At 45.5% G+C, this 21,178-nt stretch overlaps 1 protein-coding gene across 3 annotated transcripts in view; it reads left to right on the top strand.

Moving 5' to 3' along the window:
* LOC127612036 (contactin-associated protein-like 5) overlaps positions 1 to 21,178 on the top strand; it is a 246,791-nt gene that overhangs the window by 131,530 nt on the left and 94,083 nt on the right. For all 3 annotated transcript variants that reach the window (XM_052082998.1, XM_052082996.1, XM_052082997.1), the window contains one exon: positions 16,736 to 16,842. In XM_052082998.1, the coding sequence (XP_051938958.1) occupies positions 16,736 to 16,842 (107 nt within the window). The remainder of the gene's footprint in view (positions 1 to 16,735; positions 16,843 to 21,178) is intronic.

A 21,178-nucleotide genomic window follows, 5' to 3' on the forward strand; every position in this document is an offset into this window, starting at 1 on the left:
ATCCTTGACAGTTCACTATCCTTTCACTCCCACATCAATAACATTACCCGGTCCACTCATTTCCACCTTCGCAATATAAACCGCCTCCGTCCATCACTCACTCCTCACACTACTGCTATCCTTGTTCACAGTCTCGTTACTTCCCGTATCGACTACTGTAACTCACTTCTCATCGGTGTCCATCAAAAATTCCTCCATAAACTTCAACTTTTTCAGAATTCAGCAACCCGGATCATCACGAGAACCCCCTCCTTCCATCATATCACCCCCATCCTCCGACAGCTGCACTGGCTTCCTGTCAAATTTAGAATGAACTTCAAATTACTTCTCTATACATTCAAAGCCATCCATAACCTTGCGCCCCGCTATCTGTCAGATCTTATACAAATCTCCATTCCCTCTCGCTCACTCAGGTCCTCATCCTCCCTCCACCTTTTTCTACCCTATGCCAGTCTCAGTACAATGGGGTGCAGAGCCTTCAGTCGCTCTGCCCCCACACTCTGGAACTCACTTCCTCCCAACATTCGTAATCTTGACTCTCTTTTCATATTCAAAACCCAGCTCAAAACCCACCTATTCAGACTTGCCTATCCACCTTAAATCTTTCTTTCTTTGTTTATTATTTTATCTGTGTTTTATTATTGCTCTTGATTGTACAGTGTCCTTGAGTGTTATGAAAGGCGCTTGCAAATGGAATGTATTATTATTATTATTAATTCTTGTGCATACTGAAGGATTTTTGTTGCCATTTGCATTGCTACCTTGCTGGATGGTGGCTTGTCATCAGGAGTTGAATCGATGCCTTGTTTTTTAAAGTTTCGTAAATTTGCGTCTTTCCAACTGCAAGTGTCTGCTGGATCTTTTTAACTTTGTGTCCAGCCTCGCTCAAACGGATGCATTTCACTCGCTCCGCTCCAGTCATTAACAGTTCTTCATGCGATGATCTACACAACGTAAGTGAATAAAGTTAAAATCTAATTACAGTAAAACGCACGCCAATAAAAAGTCGCTTACACGTCTTCGTTTCGAATCTGATGAATGAAAACGGCGAAGCGAACGCGTTTCTTCGGTCATGTCGTGTGGGTGCCGCGTTCTACAGGACGTAAGTGAATAAAGTTAAAATCATTCACAATTACAGTAAAACGCACGGCAATAAAAACTCACATGTCGTCGTTTAGAATTTGATGATCGAAAAACGCAAAGTGAAAACTTGTTTCAGCGTCAGTCTTTTCCGTCGCATCGGGTGGGCGTTGCGTGTATTTAAGCTCCCACGGCATTACACCTCCATCCGGGTTACGGGTAGTGGAATTTCCGCTTACGCAACTTCCGGTAACACGTAATACCGTAGTCAAAATGTTAATGCATAGGTTTTTATTCCAGGTGAAGGATATTCCTTTCCATAGAATTCCGGGGATGGGAATATTTACTGTATATATTCGCCGACGAAGCATGGTAGGTGCCCTCCACACAACAATAAATGTGTACTTTTTAATGATTGAAAAGGAAATGATCAGATTTAATAACAGCAAAGGGACACTTTATGTTTTTAAGGCTACTGAAATGTTTATGGGCCATTATGCCGCAAGAAAGCGAGTACCAAAATGAGCACTAAACATAAACAACTATTGTGTATCCCTCCATGAAGGCTGACAGTTGGGGCCACCTGTGTTGTCAGACTGCACTGCAGGTGTTCCTAATATTTTGGTGACCTTCTTCAACTGCACAAGACGGTCAAAGCATTTTGAAACAACTGTCAGTGGGGTGCAGTGCAGTTCTACCTAGCTATAATGGAGGTGCTCTGTCTTCCAGGAGATAAAACACATGGCATTAATCAATCCTGGTTGCTAATGTAATGCTAATATTTCCGCTACGAATAAGATATCCTTTGTTAGTCCTGAAAGGGAATTAAAATGAAGAAAAATTTGGTTCATTTTGGGATTTAATCCAGCAGTTTATGTGTATAGCAAATGTTTCTACTGCTATACTATAGATCTTGTGCACATATATGTAATTTACTACTTCAGAAAAGATTATGAGTGGCTACTGGTTAGCATAGCAGCCTCACAGTTCATAGATCATGTGTTGCTGCCTCCCATTGTGGAGTTTGCATGTTCTCATGGTGCCTGTGTGGTATTATGATGAGCATTTCCTCCCACCTTCCAGACCCACAAAGGCCCTAAATTGTTCTTTCGGTGTAAGTGTGTCGATAGTTTGTCTATATGTTCCCTGTGTTTGGCTGGCGAATAGTACAGTACACCCGAGTGACGATGAACATTACATAGCGCGAATGGATGGAAAAGTTAGGTTGACTGTTTCAAAACTCATCTGTGGGAATTTGTTTGTAAATTTGGTCAAAAAATGTAAAGAAAAATGCTGTATCATGTCACAGAGACTTGAAAGAACTTAAAGGTATGCGTTTAAAAAATATAAATAAATAACCATTGTATTTGTTACCCTTGCATGAACCATTCCATAACTGTGCTGGAGTAGTTTGTGTATCCCAGTGATCCAAGAAGCCATGTCACTCAGGGTCAGGGCAAGTAGGTCTCAAGCGAGGGCCTGAGACAAAGCATGGCTCTGAAACACCTAGTAAAAAATGAAAACATTTAAAGATGTTTTGTTTCACCCGTACACAGATCACTGAGGCCCCTTGGGCTGAAAAGGTGATGTCAATGTCCCCTCCCAAGGGCCCACCACCTGTGGTAGAGGCCAACGAGATAAAATACATAGAAAGGTGGGTGACATGCGAAGGCAGTGGGACCTTGGCGGTCCGATCCCTGCCAACAGAAGGTGGCTCTAGGGAAGTGTAATGTTACCTCGGTGGCTGGGAAAGAGGGCGTATGAGGTTGAGAAGTTCTGAGTAGATATAATTGGGCTTGCCTCCACACACAGCTTAGGCTATGCTACCAGTCCTCTTGAGAGGGTTTGAACTCTTTCAAATTGGAGTTGCCCTGAATGACACGCACCAAGCAGGTATCAACATTATAACTGTCCCCAGCTCAGTGCCTGTATGGTGTGCTTCACCCCAGCGGACAACCTCCCTTATGCTGGGGGACCTCACTTATGTATTGAAAGTGAGACTTGGAAGGGTGTGATTGGGAGGAATGTTCCCCAAGCCCCAACCAGAACTCGAGTGGCGTTTTGACATTGTGCTACTGTGCTCATCGTGTTTGTTTTCAAACATAAGGGTGTCCATATGTGCACTTGGCACCAGGACACCGATGGTCACAGTGGAATGATCATCATTGTGGACATTTTATTAGATTTGTGGTGATATGTTTTGGCAAAGAAGGGCTGAGCTGTCAACTTATCATCACCTGGTGGAACGTAGGCTATAATGGTAGGGTTGATGCCGATCCGATATGTCACACACAAAGAATGTCAGAGTCCGCAAATTTCGCCCACTTCAGTACTTCATCCTAGAGGTGTCAGGGGACGTTGAACCCGAAAGGGTCATGTTCCATGCCTTCATTTTTTGACAACCAAAGTTGTGGCGTTAAAGTGGTCAATGCTTAATGGGGCGGCAGTACGCAAACACCTTGGTGGACAATGACGGTTAGGGATGCTGTCAAACTGAAGAAGTAGCTCAGAAGGCCTTTTTAGCCAGTAGGACTCGGTAGGCAGCTGATGGGTACCGGCAAACCAAGTGTAATTCAGCTTTATTGGTTGCTGAGGCAAAAACTTGGGTGTGGGAAGTGATGGCTTTGAGAAAATTCTGGTCCACCATCGGGTGTCTCCGTATGGGCAAGTGGTGCATCAACATCGACACTGCGTATCAAGGAGATGGGGCGCTGCTGTTCTCGCCTTGGGGCATTGTGAGTTGGTCAGGAGAATACTTTTAATATCTGCTTCATTCTGCACACACGCCTTTTCATGAGACAAACAGGAAGGTGTTTCAGACATGAAAAACTGGACAGCACCAGGCCCGCACCTACTGGCTAAAGAAACTCGCAGCACTCCATGAGCGCCTAGCAGCACAAATGAACCAGCTGCTGAGGGATGGGACTCACCCAGGATAGCTAACCGAAGGGCAAACGATCCTGATCATGAAGGATCCCTCAAAGGGTGCAGTCCCAACTATCGGCCAATAACCTGTCTCTCCACAACATGGAAGCTCATGTCAGGCATTATTGCGGCTAAGATAAGTGGACACATTAAGATTAAGATATCCTTTATTTGTCCCGCAATGGGGAAATTACAATCAGAATTCAGAAAGGAAAAACGCTGGGTAGGGAGAAGGAAAAAAACCCATGCTCAAACTATCCTCTTCCGAGGATAATTTAAGTCCAGGATAAAAAAAGACCCTAGCACATGAATCAGCATATGACAGTTACAACAAGACACAAGACATAACATGTATAAGGGGGAGGATGAATGGGAAGGGGCGGGGGGGGCAACCGCGACGCGGCCGAACAATGACTAGCTGTGCGTGTGCTTGCCCAGTCGTGTATGTGTACGCGTGTACAGGTCATAGCTGCTTCGTCGAGGTCTGCTCATCATGAAGACAGTCCCGGCTTATCAGTCCATGGCCGAGAAGGAGGGAGGGGTGGTGGTGGGGAGCCTTAGATTCCATGTGTATTTCCATCCAGGGGAAAGGCCAGATAGTGTTGTTTGTTTTGGAGAGACGGCCGCCAACAATTCCAGACAGCCTTGAGTCCTTGGTCTGTATCTCTCACTGGCGCCAATCATTCAGATCGTGAAACCAAGACAAGACATGAGCGAAGCACAGAAGGGCATTGGTCGAGATACCAGAGGAGCCAAACATCAGCTCCTGGTTGACAGAACAGTCGCACAAGACTGCAGGTCCCGACTTACCTCTTAATCCGAATAATAACTATGGAAAGGTTATCACTAAAAATAAAACAATATTACCAACCAGTGCACAGCCTGGATTGATTACAAGAAAGCCACATACATGGATCACTGAATGCTAAGTGGACACATGGATCAATACATGAACGAAGCGCAGAAGGGCATTGGTAAAGATACCAGAGGAGCCAAACATCAGCTCCTGGTTGACAGAACAGTCGCACAAGACTGCAGGTCCCGACGTACCAACCTGTGCACAGCTTGGATTGATTACAAGAAAGCCTATGACTCGATGCCACATACATGGATCACTGAATGCTTGGAGTTGTATAAGGTGAACAAGATCCTCAGGGCCTTCGTTGCGAACTCGATGAGGATGTGGAAAACCACACTTGAAGGCAATGGCAAGCCACTTACCCAAGTGTCCATCAAATGTGGCATATACCAAGGTGATGCACTCTCCCCACTGCTCTTCTGCATAGGACTGAACCCCCTAAGCCAAGTAATCATCAAGACAGGCTATGGATACCGCCTAAGTAATACAGACGCTCGTTCCTACCGACTGCTGTCAGGCTGATGAATAAAAAATAACAATCATAATAATAATAATAATTAAATGATGTGAAGGAAAATCGTAAATAGTACTGCGATTTATCCATTTGTGTTCATATTGTATTTAATTGAAAGATGTTTGTTGTTTTTTTTTTCTCTTTCTCCTTTCTTCTTTCTACATACATTCTTGCTGCTGGAGGCTGTAAATTTCCCCAGTGTGGGACGAATAAAGGATATCTTCTAAGTAATGGAGCTACGATTAGTCATCTCCTCTACATGGATGACACAAAGCTGAATGCTAAGAGTGAAAGGGACATAGACTCCCTGATCTAAAGCAGCGACATTGGGATGTTATTCGGGCTTGAGAAATGCAGTCGGATAGTGACTAAGATAATAATAATATTAATAATATATCACATTTACAAGCGCCTTTCATAACACTTAAGGACACTGTACAACCAAAAGCAAAAATAAAACACGGATAAAATAATAAACAAAGAAAGAAAGATTTAAGGTGGATAGGCAAGTCTGAATAGGTGGGGTTTGTGCTGGGTTTTGAATATGAAAAGAGAGTCAATATTACGAATGTTGGGAGGAAGTGAGTTCCAGAGTTTGGGGGCAGAGCGACTGAAGGCTCTCCACCCCATTGTACTGATACGGGCAAAGGGTAGAAAAAGGTGGAGGGAGGATGAGGACCAGAGTGAGCGAGAGGGAATGGAGATTTGAAGAAGATCTGGCAGGTAGGGGGGCGCAAGGTTATGCATGGCTTTGAATGCATAGAGAAGTAATTTGAAGTTGATTCTAAATTTGACAGGAAGCCAGTGGAGCTGTCGGAGGATGGGGGTGATATGATGGAAGAAGGGGGTTTTCGTGATGATCCCGGCTGCTGAATTCTGAAAAAGTTGAAGTTTATGGAGGAATTATTGATGGACACCGAAGAGGAGTGAGTTACAGTAGTCAATACGGGAAGTGACGAGACTGTGAACAAGGATAACAGTGGTGTGAGGAGTGCGTGAGGGACGGAGGCGGTTTATATTGCGAAGGTGGAAATGAGCGGACCGGGTAATGTTATTGATGTGGGAGTGAAAGGATAGTGAACTGTCAAGGATGACACCCAGACTCTTCACCTGGGGTAAAGGAGATATAGTGGCATTATCAATTATGAGGGAGAAACTGTCGGCTTTGTTTAGAGTAGATTTGGTACTGACGAGTAGGAGTTCTGTTTTATTGCTGTTTAGCTTGAGGAATTTATGGGTGAACCAAGATTTGATATCTGAGAGACAGTGAGAGAGGGATGAGGGTGGGAGAGAATCGTTGGGTTTGCTGGAGAGGTAGAGCTGGGTGTCATCCGCAAAGCAGTGAAAGTGTAAGCCAAATTTGCGGACAATGTTTCCGAGCGGAAGGAGGTAGATAATGAAAAGGAGCGGACCTAGGACAGAACCCTGGGGAACACCAGAAGAGTGGGGAGGGATTTTGAAGTGAAAGAATTAAGTTGAATGAACTGAGAGCAGCCAGTGAGATATGAGTGGAACCAACATAGAGGGGTGTTGGTGGTACCTATGGAAGAAAGTCTGTTGAGGAGGATGGGGTGAGAGATTTATCGAAGGCTGGACTCAGGTCAAGGAGGATGAGGATGGAGATTAGGCCAGAGTCTGCTGCCATGAGACGATCATTTGTGATTTTTATGAGGGCTGTTTCAGTACTGTGACGGGGACGGAAGCCAGACTGGAATTGTTCATAAAGACTATTGTCGGTGAGGTGGAAGTGGAACTGAGAGGCGACAGTTTTCTCAAGAATTTTAGAAATGAAAGGAATATGGGAAATGGGGCATATGTTATTGAAGTCATTGGGATCCGAACCGGGTTTTTTTCAGGATTGGGGTGACAGCTGCAGTTATGAAGAACATAGGAACAATTCCCGTCGACAGAGAGGAATGGATAATGGCTGAGATGAAGGGAAGCAGAGAAGGGGAGGAAGTCTTGATGAGGTCTGAAATTAATGAGAGATGGGGGAGTTCAAAAGAAGAGAACATTTTACAAGGGGTGAGAATATCAGAGGAGGGTAAAGGTACAGACGAGCCCAGATCCTGGTGGATTTTGTTGATTTTTTTCGTTGAAAAAGAGGAGAAGTGCGTTGCAGGTGTCACGAGAATAAAAGTGAGGTGGTAGGGAGTCAGGGGGTTGAGTGATTCTGTTCCAAAGGGAAAAGAGAGTCTTTGTATTTCCAGCATTGGAGCAGATGAGTCCAGAGTAGTTATGTGATTTTGCTTGAGAGATGGAATCCTTGTAGAGGGATAGTTGAGCTGCATAGATGTCCTTGTGAGCAGTGAGACCGTGTTTTCCTATAAAGTCTCTCAAGCTGCCGGGTTTGGGATTTCAAGGAACGGAGATGAGGGGTGAACCAAGGGGCAGACCGAGTAAAAAAGACTTGACAAGGGGGAGCTTATTGAGGATGCTGATGAGACCAGAGTTATATCGGAAAACCAAATCAATGGAGTGGAATCAATGTCAGGGTCAGGGTGGTCAGCCATGCAGTGATCAATGTTAATGTCTTTAATATTACGGTAAACGATGGTCCGGGGTGATTTGGCAGTTGAGAGGAAGGAGGCCGGGGGACTAGTGAGTGTGAGAGCCACTGTCCTGGATGAAACATCCAAGCTCCATGAATACATCAAGGAGAAGGCTCCAACGGATGACGTACTCCGGGAATTTCTCAGACAATGGGGAACAGAGGATGAGGCGCTGGAGGAGGGACCATAATGGGAGGACAAGCCCCTACACGGGATGTACCACCGGACCATAACTGAAGTGGCTGATCTCAAGAAGTCCTATCAGTGGCTAGAGAGGGCTGGCCTGAAGGACAGCACAGAGGCACTCATCCTGGCTGCTCAGGAACAGGCCTTGAGCACCAGAGCCATCGAGGCCCAGATATACCACACCAGACAAGACCCAAGGTGTAGGTTGTGCAAAGAGGTACCTGAGACGATCCAACACATAACTGCAGGGTGTAAGATGCTGGCAGGGAAAGCCTACATGGAACGCCATAACCAGGTGGCTGGCATAGTCTACCGAAACATCTGTGCGGAGTATGGACTGGAAACCCCAAGGTCAAAATGGGAAACACCTCCGAAGGTGGTGGAGAATGACAGAGCGAAGATCCTGTGGGACTTCCAGATCCAGACTGACAAAATGGTTATGGCGAACCAACCAGATATTGTGATCATAGATAAAGGGCAGAGGAACGCCGTTGTAGTGGATGTAGCGGTTCCAAGTGATGGAAACATCAGAAAGAAGGAACAAGAGAAACTAGAGAAAAACCAAGGGCTCAGAGAGGAGCTGGAGAGAGCCTGGAAGGTAAAGGTGACAGTCGTGCCTGTGGTGGTCGGAGCACTCGGGGCAGTGACCCCCAAACTAGATGAGTGGTTGCAACAGATCCCGGGAACAACATCGGACATCTCAGTCCAGAAATGTGCAGTGCTGGGAACAGCAAGGATACTGCGCAGAACCCTCAAGCTTCCTGGCCTCTGGTAGAGGACCCGAGCTGAATGAGGGACGGACACCACCCGAGGGGTGAGATGAGGATTTTTTTATATATATATATATATATTAGAGCTGTCAGTTTAGTGCGTTTTTATTGGCATTAATTTAAATGAATTTTAACGGGATTCAAATTTTTTCTCGCGAGATTAACGCAGCACACGTCGCAAGCGGATGTTACGTTGCTCTATAAATACACCAGAAACAAAACAACAAGCTGCAGAAGTCCACGCCCATGTCTGTTTTGCCAGCCATGGCAGCACGAGACACCGAAAACAGATACTTATAGAGTTTATGAATGGAAAGTTTACGTTCAAAAAGTTGCCAGATTGCTCCACTGACAAGACCAAAGTTACCTGTTCTTCTCTCTCTCTCTGTATCATACAGGTATATGATGTATGCCAGTGACACGATTGTTACTTGTTTGGAACTATTTTGTGTAGAAGGTTACAGTGTTCTGTGTCCATATAAATAGAGCAGGTGGAGCTTCTCTGTGTTTGTCTGGCAGTGACAGTGTGCTGCAGTGGTAGTGACTTAGTAAAAATAAAATGTCTCCAGTGTTGTCATCGAAGCAAGTGTAGTCATCCGAAATGAGGTCTACACAAAACCGTAGAGAGACTCCCTGGAGCCTATCCCAGCTGTCTTTGTTCGCACTCACACTCACACCTAGGGACAATTTAGAGTGTTCAATCAGCCTGCCACACATGTTTTTGGAATGTGGGAGGAAACCGGAGCACCTGGAGAAAACCCACGCAGGGAGAACATGCAAACTCCACACAGGGAGGCCGGTATCGAACCTCTGCACTGTGAAGCCGACGTGCTAACCACTGGCCGCTCATGTAAAATTGAAAATCGAAATTGTTATTTCAGTAAATATTTGCATTTGGCACGTAGAAAACTGATTCATGATTCCATGTTGATGAGAGCATTAAAATGGGGAAAAATAGGACAAAAAATGTAAAAGGAAATTCAGAAACGATAAAAAAAAATGTGTGTGTAATCACGATTAATTTTTTTATTTCATCCTTCATTCATTCATTCATCTTCCGAGCCGCTTGATCCTCACTAGGGTCGCGGGGGGGTGCTGGAGCCTATCCCAGCTGTCATCGGGCAGTAGGCGGGGGACACCCCGAATCAGTTGCCAGCCAATCACAGGGCACACAGAGACGAACAACCATCTGCGCTCACACTCACACCTAGGGACAATTTAGAGTGTTCAATCAGCCTGCCACACATGTTTTTGGAATGTGGGAGAAAACCGGAGCACCCGGAGAAAACCCACGCAGGGAGAACATGCAAACTCCACACAGGGAGGCCGGAATCGAACCTCTGCACTGTGAAGCCGACGTGCTAACCACTGGCCGCTCATGTAAAATTGAAAATCGAAATTGTTATTTCAGTAAATATTTGCATTTGGCACGTAGAAAACTGATTCATGATTCCATGTTGATGAGAGCATTAAAATGGGGAAAAATAGGACAAAAAATGTAAAAGGAAATTCAGAAACGATAAAAAAAATGTGTGAGTAATCACGATTAATTTTTTTATTTCATTTGAGTTAATTATGACAGTTGCATTTTTAATTAGATTAAATATTTTAATCATTTGACAGCTCTAATATATATATACTGTGTGTATTTATATGTACAGTATGTATATATTTATATTTATATTTCCCAAACCAATGATGTTTCAAGACATATTACACATGACTCAGACAGACAGTATTTTATTTTTACTTATTTTTTAAATTCTGTGTTAATTCTGCCAAGCAATTCTGAATGACAGTGAACCATAGCAGGACCAAATGACTTTGATTTAATCTGTTGATCCATGCTGAAAGGCTATTCTTAATTTTTATTTCAGCAATGATAACTTATGTAATATATAATTTATGTTGTCTGTGAGATTTGTAATATTTGTAAAAAAAAATTCTATCATGAAATCAGACAAGTGTCATCCATCTGAGTCCCCCCAAAAAATGTTTTTGCCTTCATTGTGATCAATAATACATGCTGGGTAATGCAGGGAACAGCAGACTCAATCCATCTGTTTCTCCCAAGACAATGACAGGAATAGCTCGTAATTAAGCCGCAATTGGATAGTCATGTCGTTTCTAACGCCTCACTCAGGGGAAAATGGGTGAAAGTGTTTGAAATTACAGCTGTGTACTTTAAAAAAGAGAGATGGTGTCAATCAAGAGGATGTGTGACTTACTCTTTGTGTTGAAATCCAATAAGCGGCTGTCGTGGTGACAAGGTGAGAGGAATTCTTTTAACAAGTCTCAGCATTTTACCAGAACTGGACAAGGACGCAATGTGAATTATTGTGTGTGTGTGTGTGTGTGTGTGTGTGTGTGTGTGTGTGTGTGTGTGTGTGTGTGTGTGTGTGTGTGTGTGTGTGTGTGTGTGTGTGTGTGTGTGTGCGTGCGTGCGTGCGTGTGCGTGTGCGCGTGTGCGAGTGTGTGCGCGCGTGTGTGTGTGTGTGTGTGTGTGTGTGTGTGTGTGTGTGTGTGTGTGTGTGTGTGTGTGTGTGTGTGTGTGTTTGGGCTGTGTTCCAAAGGGGAGAATAAAGACTGATAGTCAAGAGAAATACTCTGGATTTTGTGCCAGGGCCAGTGTGGATCAATAAACACTGGAGTTTATGCTTAGGAGATCAAAGAAAGTGAACATTACTTATTCAAAATAATTATTATTTTGATAACAACCACTAGAAGAATTCCCATGAAATTTCTTAACAAAGCTTGATATTTTACATCATGCCCATTAGCGAGGAGAGAAGATTTCAATGATTGATAATGATTTCAATTTGGATAATGTCAAACCAAAAAAGTGTTTTTGCGCGTTGGACCATCCATCCATCCGTCCATTATCTGAACCGCTTCTGCTCGCGAGGATCACCGGCTTGCTGAAACCAATCCCAGCCATCATCGGGCAGTGGGAGTGGTACACCTTGAACTGGTTGCCACCCAATCGCAGGGCAAATCAAGCCTAGGGACAAAATACCATGTTCGACACTAATTGACATGTGCTTTCGCCAACACAAACACACGCAAACAGAGTTTACTTTGTGAGCTCTGCGCAGAATTATGAAACAAAGACAATTCCGTTCTGACTAAATGAAGGAAGAAGACAAGCAAGACTTCTACGGATATTTAGCCCCTTGTGGATGTGTGCCCACGAGGTTTTTGTGCATTCTTGTTGAATCAATTGTCTTCATAACTGATTTTCCTGCGGGTGCAAGCTAAGTTTAACATTTTTGGGACTTTGGCAGACCCTGCTTGGCCTTGCTAGGTGTTCCGGCAGACCATTTCTTTTACATGCTCTTGTCACATCTGACAATTTAGTGGCTGAAAGTTGATTAATACGTACAAAAATTGTAGGGGTGGAAGACGGTTTCCAAGTTCTCCCTTCACAGCGATGATCTATGATTACAAGTTGAACTGTGTTTACACCCAGAACAGCGCCAACAACCATTTCTAAATGGGCACCGACAAAAATATCAAATGAAAGAAAACTCAATCTGCACTTGTCTCACTTTTTTTTATATTGTTACCGTGATTGTCATGTGTTGAAAAAAAAAAAGTGAACCACTGTTAATAAGAAACTTTAAAACAGCACTCTGGTCCATGTCTAGTGCAAAGCGTATTCTAACTGTGCACTGGTGGAGTTTTCTTTCTTTTGCAATTTTGCTTCATGCTTGACTTTGCGGTGGTAGAATTCGGTGTAATGGGGCGTTTGCACCTTTGTGCACGGTTGTGGGATGAAAGTACACTTTACCCACCCAATCCTGGTAGTGTCTCCCATCCATCCATCCATCCATCATCTACTGCTTATCCGGGGATGGGTCGCGGAGGCAACAGCTTTAGCAGGGAAGCCCAGACTTCCCTCTCCCTAGCTACTTCTTCCAGCTCTCCCCGGGGGATCCCGAGTCATTCCCAGGCAAGCTGGGTGACATAGTCTCTCCAGCGTGTCCTGGGTCTTCCTCGGGGTCTCCTCCCGGCGGGACATGACCGGAACACCTCACCGGGGACCCATAGCTCGTGACCATAGATGAGGGTTGGAACGTAGATCGACCGGTAAATTGAGAGCTTCGCCCTTTGGCTCACCTCCTTCACCACGACAGACCGATACAACGTCTGCATCACAGCAGACGCCGCACCGATCCGCCTGTCGATCTCCCGCTCCCTCCTGCCCCCACTCGTGAACAAGACCCCAAGATACTTGAACTCCTCCACTTGGGGCAAGATCTCCTCCCCGACCCGGAGGGGGCACTCCACCCTTTTCCGACTGAGGACCATGGTTTCAGATTTGGAGGTGCTGATCTTCATCCCAACCGCTTCACACTCGGCTGCGAAACGCTCCAGTGAGAGTTGGAGAGCCCTGTTTGAAGGAGCCAACAGCACCACATCATCTGCAAAAAGCAGGGATGCAATACTGAGGCCCCCAAAACGGACCCCCTCAACGCTTCAGCTGTGCCTAGAAATTCTCTCCATAAAGGTTATGAACAGAATCGGCGACAAAGGGCAGCCTTGGCGGAGTCCTACCCCCACTGGAAACGATTCCGACTTACTGCCGGCAATGCGAACCGAACTCTGACATCGGTGGTATAGTGACCAAACAGCCCGTATCAGGGGGTTCAGTACCCCATACGCTCGAAGCACCCCCCCAGAACTCCCCGAGGGACACGGTCAAACGCCTTCTCCAAGTCCACAAAACACATGTAGACTGGTTGGGCGAATTCCCACATACCCTCGAGGACCCTGCTAAGTGTGTAGAGCTGGTCCACTGTTCCACGGCCGGGACGAAAACCACACTGCTCCCCATCAATCTGAGGCTCGACTTCCTGACGGACCCTCCTATCCAGCACCCCTGAATAGACCTTACCAGGGAGGCTGAGGAGTGTGATCCCTCTGTAGTTGGAACACACCCTCCGGTCTCCCTTTTTAAAAAGAGGGACTACCACCCCAGTCTGCCAATGCAGAGGGACTCTCCCTGTTGACCACGCAATGTTGCAGAGGCGTGTCAACCAGGACAGCCCCACAGCATCCAGGGCCTTGAGGAACTCCGGGCGGATCTTATCCACCCCTGGAGCCTTGCCACCGAGGAGCTTTTTAACCACATCGGTGACTTCAGCCACAGAGATAGGAGAGCCCACCTCAGAGTACCCAGGCTCTGCTTCCTCCAAGGAAGACGTGTTGCTGGAGTTGAGGAGGTCTTCGAAGTACTCTGCCCACCAGTTCACAACGTCCCGAGTCGAAGTCAGCAGCGCCCCATCCCCACTGTACACAGTGTTAGTGGTGCACTGCTTCCCCCTCCTGAGACGTCGGATGGTGGACCAGAATTTCCTCGAAGCTGTCCGGAAGTCGGCTTCCATGGCCTCACCAAACTCTTCCCACACTCGGTTTTTGCTTCGGCGACCACCGAAGCTGCGTTCCGCTTGGCCAGTCGATACCCGTCAGCTGCCTCTGGGGTCCCACAGGCCATAAAGGCTCGATAGGACTCCTTCTTCAGCTTGACGGCATCCCTTACTGCTGGTGTCCACCAGCGAGTAGCCTTACGGCCACTACTCAGATTGGCCGCCTCAACAATAGAGGCACGGAACATGGTCCACTCGGGCTCAATGTCCCCCGCCTCCCCCGGAACATGGGAAAAGCTCTGTTGGAGGTGGAACATGTGGCCGCAAATCAGATGATACAACTACAAAGTCGATCATCGAAACTGCGGCCTAGGGTGTCCTGGTGCCAAGTGCAGATATGGACACCCTTATGTTTGAACAAGGTGTTCGTTATGGACAATCCGTGGCAAGCACAGAAGTCCAATAACAAAACACCACTCGAGTTATGATCGGGGGGCCGTTCCTCCCAATCACGCCCCTCCAGGTCTCACTGTCATTGCTCACGTGAGCATTGAAGTCCCCCAGCAGAACAAGGGAGTCACCAGCAGGAGTACTCTCCAGCACACCCTCCAAGGACTCCAAAAAGGGTGGGTATGCTGAGCTGCTGTTTGGTGCATATGCATTAACAACAGTCAGGACCCGTCCACCCACCCGAGGGCGGAGGGAGGCAACCCTCTCGTCTACCGGTGTGAACCCCAATGTACAGGCACTGAGCCGGGGGGCAATGAGTATGCCCACACCTGCTCTGCGCCTCTCACCGTGGGCAACTACAGAGTGGAAGAGAGTCCCACCCCTCTCGAGAGAACTGGTACCAGAACCCAGGCTGTGTGGAGGCAAGTCCGACTATATCCAGTCGGAAATTCTCTGCCTCACACACCAGCTCGGGCTCCTTCCCTGCCAGAGAGGTGACATTCCATGTCCCAAGAGCCAGCTTCTGCAGCCGACGATCGGACCGCCAGGGTCCCCGCCTTTGGCTGCCGCCCAGCTCACATTGCACCCGACCCCTTTGGCCCCTCTCATGGGTGGTGAGTCCATGGGAAGGGGGACCCACGTTGCCTCTTCGGGTTGTGCTCGGCAGGGCCCCATGGGTGTAGACCCGTCCACCAGGCGCTTGCCAACGAGCCCCACCTCCAGGCCTGGCTCCAGAGGGGGGCCCCGGTGACCTGCGTCCGGGCAAGGGAAACCTTGGTCCATGTATTTTACTCATCATAAGGGGTCCTTGAGCTGTGCTTTGTCTGACCCCTCACCTCGAACCTGTTTGCCATGGGTGACCCTGCCAGGGGCATAAGGCCCCAGACAACTTAGCTCCTAGGATCATTGGGACACACAAACCCCTCCACCACGGTAAGGTGACGACTCACGGAGGGGTGGTGTCCCCCATTTTCATCAAAATCAGGGCTGTTCCGGCACAGTACACCCAAGTGTGCCATGATTGTCATTGCGGAAGCAGAAATTGAGCCGCTGGGGTCGTTCGTGATATTGGCAGGTAAACTACAAGCTCTCCCCTTGCAAATGATGTAGTCGGCCATGCATGTGACATAGACAATTGGGGACCGCCTTCAACCTTCGATCGTGTGTTTGTGGAAGAACCCCATCTACACACATCCACACACAGACATTAATAATGGGGCTGATGTTTAAATATTTTTAACATTATAATTATTATAATCAGTTCAATTATTCTGAGATTGTCCCACACTGATGCCATTTCAATGAAAGAAATAGCAGGAAAGGCTAATGAGGTTTACTGTGTCTACTAAATTCACAAAATGCAATCAAATTGTCAGATGAGTCCTTTATCCCATTTTGAAACATGCTGAAATATCACGCAAGTTCAAAAACAAGCTAACCACTGTTAAAAATAAAAGGTAGAAACAATACAACAGTCTGCGAGGTGGATAGGCTTGCTCAAATGAACCAATATCAGAACCAAAAATACTGACAGATTAACATTGCAGTGCACAGAGGCTGAAATCTGCCATCCAATACTCCCCCAAAATATAATATCAATTATAGTATACAGTACTGGAATCAGTGCAGCCAAGACAAAGTTCTGAAATGGAAGGAATAGTCACAGGGTAAATTAATAGTTTCCTGGAACAAATATTAGATTTGGGTTGTACTGTATATATAGTAATTTTTTTCTGTTGGTGATTAGGCCAGAAGAGAAACACTTGCTGGCTCGAACACTTACAACTGTTAAGTTTATCATTTTATCTTCACAGGCCTTGTTGATCTTTTGCAACATCACTCCCCCCAAAAAACAAAAAATAAATAAACTGACACAACGCAGAGTTATCCTTTGTTGATCTTTGAATCTTACCTTTCAGAAATTTTACTCAAATTCCAAAGAGGCTCCACCATAGAAATGTAGCTTGTGCATGTTTGCAGATGTTTACTACAATTTTCCAATGTGTTGCTGTGGTGTTGTTGTGTGACAGGTGTGTTCCCAACAAGTGCGAGCACGGCGGGCTTTGCTCGCAGACCTGGCACACTTTTTCTTGCGACTGCTCCGGAACAGGATACTCGGGAGCAACTTGTCACAGCTGTGAGTTATTTTCATTTTTGTCACCTTTCTGGCTACCGACCCAGACCCTTATTCCGCTTTGCCAATTACCTTATTTGTGTTGTAGATTAAAAGGTTTTGGGTTTGACATCAAAAGATGAGTCGGAGACAAAAGAGCAACATTGCAGAATTTATGTCCAGGGTATTTCTGTCTCAATCAGCGACATTATTTGCAATAAAGTGTCACACTCCTGAATGAGTAAAACTCATAGAACAGACTTAAGAGGTTCCAGCAGGTGTCTCGAACCACCAGTCCACGGCCACATATGTTTGTGTGTTTGTGTGCGCGCACAAACACACACACACACACACATACAGTACAAGTATACAGTATAAATATACTTCTAATCCCAGACGCTGTGTCATTCCATCAACAGCGAGATGTGGGGTAAAAAGTCCTGATTGTACTTGGCAAGCTGACTAATCTCACTTTGTGGATTTGTCATGCAGACAATAAATAGCAGTATTATCAGACTTCCCTACACTTTTGACATTGTTTTTGTTTTTAATTTATTATTATTTATTTTTTGTATATTGACATCCTGTATCATCACCTTGACATATGCCATGCAAATGCCTGTATCTTTTGCTTCCAGAATATTGGTTTGCTTATTTTTTACGCTGGCAAACACGACACCTCCGCCCCCCCTTTTTTAAATTGTTTTAATGTTTTGAAATGTGAACATGACAGATGGGAGCATTCCTTGAATTCAAAATAGGAAGAAATGAATATTTATTAAAAGCACGGCCGCCGGGAATGACAGGTATGAATGAGTAAAGCGTCTTTCTGAGAGGCACATATAGTTGACATTTTTCAAATCCTGATACTTCCAATCTTATCTGCTGCTCACTGAGGAAGCCTCAACTCAAGTGACCCCTGAAAGCAAAACTTTTTCCACGAGTAGCTGCTTGGTGAAAGTCAGAAATGTTGCTAAATTAATGCATGCTGCTTAAGATAAGATAAGATAAGATATCCTTTATTCGTCCCACAATGGGGAAATTTACAGCCTCCAGCAGCAAGAATGTATGTAGAAAGAAGAAATGAGAAAGAGAAAAAAAAAACAACAAACATCTTTCAATTAAATACAATATGAACACAAGTGGATAAAAATTATTATTATTATTATGATTGTTATTTTTTATTCATCAGCCTGACAGCAGTCGGTAGGAGCGAGCGTCGGTATCTCTCCTTCTTGCAGCGCGGGTGTAACAGTCTCTGGCTGAAGGAGCTACCAAGTGCTGCCAGGGCGGGCTGGAGGGGGTGGGAGGGACTGGCCATCATAGCTTTTAGCTTAGTTAGCATCCTTCTGTTGCCCACCTCCTCCAGAGTGTCAAGGGAGCAACCCAGGACAGAACTGGCCTTCCTGACCAGTCGCTCCAGTCTCTTTCTGTCCCGGGCCGAGATGCTGCCTGACCAGCAGACAATGCCATAATGGATGGCCGAGGCCACCACCGGGTTATAGAACGTCTTAAGGAGTGACCCCTGAACCCCAAAAGACCTCAGTTTCCTGAGTAGGAAGAGTCTGTCCTTTCCTAATCAGGGTGTCCGTGTTTGTAGACCAGTCCAGTTTGTCGTTGAGAAGAACACCAAGGTACTTGTAGGAGGTCACCCTCTCTATGTCCATACCCTGGATGTTCATCGGTGCTGGTGAGGACTTTTTCCTGCAGACAAAAATTAGGGACAACATAATATTCTTTGAAAAATCCGAGTGACACCAAGAAAGTGAAACACGATCCATTTAATGACTCTATTGTACAAGTGTCAACAAAAGCAAAACATGATAAAATAAAACTAAAATAAATGAATCACTATTCAATTTTTGAAGACACAGAAAAGACCAGCAATGAAGTATAATGGACAGTACGAATGTAAATGTCAGGTAATTTTCATGCTGGCCTCGCTTAATATTTATTCAATGAATGGTATTGCTTATAGCAGGGGTACCCAAACTTTTTGGACTGAAGATCTACTTTTCGATCAACTAACCTCCCGGGATCTACCTTTACCGGCGCGCGCGCACATGCGCACACACACGCACACACACACGCACGCACGCACGCACGCCATGATGAGAAACAGCCTGAAACTGAAGCATGCAATGCACTTTTGCAGCCTGTTAACTACCGTAGCTCACACGTACCGTTTTAAAGTGCTTCCCTGGGCTCTCCTAGATTCCTATTCTTTGCTTGTTCCGTCGGTGAATTTTTACACGAAGCAAACTCTGAATGAGAATAATGACGATAATAGATATAGCGCAACAGTTCTGAACACAAGAGCAATTGCAGTCTACTGAGCGCTAACAATTCTGGTGACGTAATCACGCGCCCCCGTAAATTCAAGATTTACCTGCTTTATTTTCTTCTTTTTTTAATATTTTTTTGTGAAAATGAGACTGATAGGATGATTAGGGTGCAGTGTTCATTAACACAAACAAATATATAACTAACATATACAAAGACAGGTTGTTTGTTTTTTTTCTCCTCAACACTCCTCGGATCTACCTCGGACCTGTCTTAGATCTACCGGTAGATCAGGATCGACGTAATGGGCACCCCTGGCTTATAGCATAGGTGTCAAACTCAGGTCCTGGAGGGCCACTGTCCTGCATGTTTTCCAAATCTCCTTGATGCAACACACCTGATTCAAATGATCAACTCATCAGTGAGCTCTGAACACTGACACTGAACCTCTTCATTTGAATCAGGTGTGTTGCAACAGGGAGACTTGGAAAACATGCAGGACAGTGGCCCTCCAGAACCTGAGTTTTACACCTATGGCTTATAGTGTACTGATGTTGCAATTGTCGTTATCAGCACACATTTTTCTCAGTGCCATTACCAGTACCCTTATGTGGTGTCATCTTAACAAAGAAAAACAAAATGTAATGGACATACAGATTGTACTTTAATGTAATGTTCCTCTTGTTTTGACTGTACTCTCAACCAGTGCACTGAAGCATGCTTTTCAACTAAGTTGGGCAGTTATCATTCATCCATCCATTATCTGAATCACTTTGTCATCACAAGGGTTGCCTATTTTTGGGCAGCAGGTGGAGTACACCTTGAACTGGTTGCCAGCAAGTCGTAGGGCACACATAAACGAACAACCATCCGTACTCACAATTACACGAGGAACTATATAGAGTGTACAATTAACATACAGTACCATGCATGTTTTTGGAATGTGGGAGGAAGTGCCTGAAGAAAACCCACATAGGCACATGGAGAACATGCAAACTCCACACAGGAAGGTGGATTTCAAACCCTAGACCTCTATACAATGAGGCGGACGTGCAAACCACTCGCTACCATGTCACAGTTATCAATTTGAATCAATTTGAAAAACAAACAAACAAAAAAGCCTTATTTTGTGAAACTTTCCCTCACCTCCCAGCTTGGAGTACAAAAAAAAAAAATAATAATAACTCTTGGATCAACATCAAAAATGTTCAGTGGCTCAATGCCACAAGCTTTCATCATAATCCGCTCAGAATTTGTTTGCATACATCTTATTCAAATAACAAACAAAAAGCTCCCTGCCAAATAAATGTAAATGTAAAATGTTGTTGTTTTGTTTTTTTTTATGCTGAAGCCCCCCACCAGAGGATACTGCCATCACAAGTGAACATCAGCATAACCTATTCGACTGTACCCATGCCATTTTGCGGACGGCCCGGTGGGCCAGTGGTTTGCGTGTCAACCTCACAGTGCAGAGGTGCAGGGTTCGATTCCAGCTCCGGCCTCCCTGTGTGGAGTTTGCATGTTCTCCCTGTGCCTGCGTGAGTTTTAACCGGGTGCTCCGGTTTCCTCCCACATTCTAAAAACATGCAGGTTAATGGAACACTCTAAAATTGTCCCGAGGTGTGAGTGTGAGCGTGGATGGTTTTTCGTCCGTGTGTGCCCTACAACTGGTTCAGGGTGTCCCCCGCCTAATGCCCGAAAACAGCCTACATAGGCACCCCCTGCAACCCTTGTGAGGATAAAGCGGATTGGAAAATGGAGGGATGGACATCCCATTTTGCATTCGTATGATTATTCGCCCTGAGAATATTTGCTTCTTGAAGTGCATTTAAGTGGCTGCAACATAAGTTATACCTGCATTAGCAAACGGGTGAGGCGGCCATGTCAAAATGCAAGAAACAGCTCTGAGTGGAGTAATGCATTTGTACACAACTATTGCAAAACAATAATCATGTGGGACTTTTTCCCAGAACAATGCCTCATTTCCAAGCACAGTAAATAAAACTCATCAGCAGGCTCAGTCCTCTTTAAACCTGATGTACAAAGACAGAGGTCAGCCACAAAGTAGCTGCGGAGG

This window comes from Hippocampus zosterae, chromosome 12 (assembly GCF_025434085.1).
Source record: "Hippocampus zosterae strain Florida chromosome 12, ASM2543408v3, whole genome shotgun sequence".
In the NCBI taxonomy this organism is placed as follows: domain Eukaryota; kingdom Metazoa; phylum Chordata; class Actinopteri; order Syngnathiformes; family Syngnathidae; genus Hippocampus; species Hippocampus zosterae.